The 4388-nt window shown below is 45.7% G+C and overlaps 1 protein-coding gene across 1 annotated transcript; it reads right to left on the minus strand.

The window, feature by feature from the left end:
- Positions 1-927: 927 nt before the first annotated feature.
- On the minus strand, positions 928-4044 carry C1QTNF7 (C1q and TNF related 7; the record flags this gene model as incomplete). The annotated part of the gene is made up of 2 exons (XM_084233247.1): positions 928-1559; positions 3804-4044. The coding sequence occupies 2 exons, from the start codon at positions 4042-4044 to the stop codon at positions 928-930; spliced, it is 873 nt and encodes a 290-aa protein (XP_084089373.1).
- Positions 4045-4388: the final 344 nt, after the last annotated feature.

A 4388-nucleotide genomic window follows, 5' to 3' on the forward strand; every position in this document is an offset into this window, starting at 1 on the left:
GCCATGTAGGACCCTCCGCCGGGGGCCGGGGAGCAGCCGGGGATTGAACCGGTGCCACAGAGGCTGCGGGCAGCTTCACAACCCAGCGCAAAACCGCTGCGCCACCAGGGAGGCCCACCAAGGGTGTTTTGAGGAATGGGAGGGGAGAATGCAGCCACTGAATTCCTTGTTTGGTGTCTTCCCTCTCACCTACCTAAACACAGAGGCCTTAGCATGCCTAGTGCAAAACCTCCTCTGGTCTCCGCTCTCAGAAATAACAGGTCCCAAGTGCCTCCAATATTGAACCAATCTATTCTGATGCTTGTCTACATTAAGGTAGGCATTTCACCTTAACTTATTATTAAATCTGACCCAGCCTCATAAGGTCTGGAGCAGGTAAGCTCATTAAAAAATTGTGGAGTGAATATTTGCAAGCAGGAAACAAGGACTAAGAAAACAAGAGAAATTATCACTTTACTTACTTTAGCTTGCTTAAAATGACCCTACATCTCTTACCTTTGGTTTATGACTTACTAGAGCCTTTTGAGAATTGTCAAAGAAGGGATGTTATGATTCTCTTAAATAACAGACAAAACATGTAATTTGATGGAGATTTAATGAGCCAATATTATTGCCAGCTGGTTTCATCACTCAGGGAATTTAATAGAAAATTTGTTAACATTGTCTTTAATTTGTTTAAATATTTATGAAGATCGCTTTCAAGAGAATTCATATCTGGGGTGATCGGTTTATGTAATTTATTTCAGCATCATTTCAACTGTTCGGTGGTTCATCTTGTTTTAATGGCTTCTGCTAGAACTGTCTTTTAATGCTCTGGCATCTGGGTGGGAATCTTTTTGGATCTTGTTACTGCATGTTCTGCCTACCAGGGCCCCAGAGTAAGTCAAAGCGGCTGCCACAGGTTCTCGGAGCATCCAGGTCTGACAATCACAGTTCGTCGTCCTCTGAGATGGAATCTAGATAGTCTGTGTCGACATAGAGGAGAAATCCAGAGAACAGACTGTCTGCCCAACCTGGGTCTGAGAAGAGGCCGTTCTGGTCCGTGAAGAAGATCTCTAGCCAGACCTCATCTTCTGGCTGCAGGTAGATGACTGTGGACCCTGAAGCCACGTCGTGGTTCCCGGTGTTGGCATCAAAGGTCTTTATCCGGTACTGCCCGTTGTGCACCAGCCCGATGGCCAGGTGCTTGTTGGCCAACGTGATATCATAAGAAAAGTAATAGATGCCTGGGAAAGCGCAGATGAACTTCCCTGTGGCAGGGTTGTAATGCTCCCCTTCGTTGAAGAGGACCTTGTTAAATATGATTGGGAGCCGCTCTTCTGGGTAGCTGGTTGTGATGCCTACCGAAAAGGCAGATTTGAGCACGATGCTGCCACATCTACAAACTCCGGGCGGCCCTGGGTCCCCAAGCTCTCCCCTGTCTCCCTTTGGCCCAGGGGCTCCAGCTGGACCTACTTCTCCTTTTTCTCCTTCTGGTCCTATGGGTCCTTTCTTCCCAGTCTCTCCTTGGTCCCCTTTCTCTCCAGCGAGGCCCAGGGGTCCAGTCTTACCTCTCAAACCTTCAAAAAGAGTTTAGAGTTTAATTAATACTTCCTCTAAATGTAGAGTCACAAAGGGCCGGCCACCCGGTCCCAGCACACCCTAAATGTGTGTTTTCGGTCCATTTCCAACAGTATCCTATGAGATCATGCATTTTTTAGAACATTATTGAAGCACTGAGGTAGAGAGAGAAACTTTTCATCAGAAATTTCAAGAACATTTTCTGGTGTATGTGAGAAATCATTTAAATCATGACTAGTTGAAAATAATTTACTATCATTTTGATGATCGATCACCTGCCACCAAATTAAGCATGGATTCCACAGAAGGAATTCAGTGGGTTTGACAATGTCAGTGCTCAGGTGAGACATGGGCACAGTGAGAAACAGATTTCTGAGCCTATTTAATTTCATGTCCTGTTTTGCATCTATTAGTGCTACTAATAACAGAATTGACCAAAATTAGATCCATTCATATTTATGATCTACCAGGGATGGCACTTACATGCATCGTTTTATTTAAGTCTGGAATAATACTGGCTAGCAATGGGTGCATAAGGAGCCTGCTGAGTGAACTGAACAGATGAGTTGGTGAGTGAAAGAGTGGAGGAATGAATATGGCAGTAGAGCTGACCTTTTAAAATCATTGGTAGCAACGAATTTTAAAAATCATAGCAATGTTGCACATTTGACTTAATCTGAATCCATATCCAGAGAGGAATCTTTAACTAGAACCATTCCATGAAACAGATAACCCATTTCTAGTTTCTAATATGGCTTTGGATATTTCTGAACTTGACTATGACCATGTTTGCAGCTTACAATGTACGATGTAATAACAGCCAACATGTCCTGAGAGCTTGATGCGTGGAAGCTGTTCTGTTGAGTGATTTACATGTTTCATTGTGCTTAATCTTCACTATTGCCCTGACTAACCCCAATTCATAAATGAAGAAATGGTGGTTTCAAGAGGCCAATTTTGCCCAAGGATACTAAATAATTGAAGGACCAAGATTTGAGCAGAAGTCCTTCTGACTCCAATGCTTGTTTGTGTAAACTTGACATTATTGCTTCCAGACACAGCAAACCAGAAGGGCTGGGAACATACATCTACAATACTGGTGATATTACACGATTCATGGTCATGACCCAGCAGTCGACTGTGTTCATAGATGTTACAATAAAGCAGCCTTTGGAAGATAGTATTTAAGTTCCAAATTAAAAGCTCTTTGTCTTGAGGGAAGGAAGCCCAATGGCTTATGGTGGGGGATGATGGGGAATTTGGTGGTGGGTGGACTATGGTGGTGATAACTGATGGGGGGATCCTAATGCTATCATAGTTAAAAAATAAATTTATTTTAAAAAGTTTTTTATCTTGAATAATGTTTGTAGATTTGGTGGCTGATTTGTCAAACATTTTCTGCACGATATATTCAGAAACAAATTATTATCCAATAATTTGGATGGATTATGATATTGTTCCACGGAACAGCAGCGAATCAGGTACCATGACCAGATGGAGACATGCTTCCTGGACCTTTTGATTTTTTTCTTCCTACCCTTTGTCCCAGCGTTTGCCCTCAGAAACTTATTTTCAAGACCGATTTCCAATCACTGGAGTTAACACAGCCTCAGCCTCTCTAGAACTTCAATCTGATTGACTCTGAAGGATGCCAGAATCTGGCAAACTTTTTGGGCCAACTTATTTAAGGGGGGAAAAAAGTGAAAATTACTGAGGACTGGGGACAATTGGGCAGCTGGGGAGAGGGAGCTGGAGAGAGCTAACATCTCATTTGGAAACACAGAAGAGAGTCCTCACTGTAGCTCTGCCCCAGACGCGAGTGCGGGGGGCACCTGTTTGTGGCTTCCTGATTTCTGCCTTGCATAGTGTGTCCATCTGTCTGTCTCTCCACCATGGCCTGGAACAACTTCCCCAGCCCTGGGGTCGGGGTGGCAGGGTTTGACTCTGGTTCCACCTGCCATGAAGGGTCACTTCCATCTTCCCTCATTCGCTTAGTCATGGTGTTGCCCCGTGCTCCTGTCTATACCATGGCGTCTGTGTATGAGACCCGTCACTTCAATGAAGTGAAAATGCAGGGAGAGTGGACCAGTAGCTGAAGCCCAGTAAGAGCTCAGTCCTTGTCATCAATGGAGGTGAGGCAGGGAAGGGAGTTAGGAGTAATTCTCAGGAGAAAAAAACAACAAAGAAAGGGAACAAAGATGGGGGTAGTGGAGGGGTGTTTGAGAGAGCTTCATTTTTCATACCTGCAGCCCCCTTTTCGCCTTTTTCTCCTTTCCTGCCATCTCTACCATCTCGTCCCGGAAGGCCGATCCGACCGTGGGGACCCGGAGAACCATTTGCTCCAGGGGGCCCTGGAGGCCCAGGTAAGCCTGGGATGCTACAGATGTATCTTGGGGAGTAGCTCTCGCCTTTGAATTGATTCCCCCGTGGGGGTTGTCCACTTGCACAAATGGCAAAGCTGGTAACATAGAGCAAGACAAACATCTTTGGCTCTGAAAGAGAAACACATGGATACAAGCGCTCAGCTGGGGGGTTGGCATATTTGCACGTGAGAACAGACGTTGGCAACAGTTCACACCTCATGCACGTAAACCTGCAAAACCTCATGAGGCATTGAAAATCATTAGCCCATTATTGACAGCTGTCTCAGTGCCCAACCAGCGGGCTGGTGGAAGTCCAAGTGGAGGGTTGAGTGTCGCACTGTGAAGCTGTCCACAGCCTCTGCAGTGCAGGTCCCGACTGGCCGGCGAGGGTCCCACATGGCGCGGCAGACCTCTCCTGTCTCGCCTGCTGCTCCCCTCAGCAGTGTATTTCAGTCAGTCTGCCTG

Source organism: Talpa europaea (genome assembly GCF_964194135.1).
Source record: "Talpa europaea genome assembly, chromosome: 5".
Lineage (NCBI taxonomy): Eukaryota > Metazoa > Chordata > Mammalia > Eulipotyphla > Talpidae > Talpa > Talpa europaea.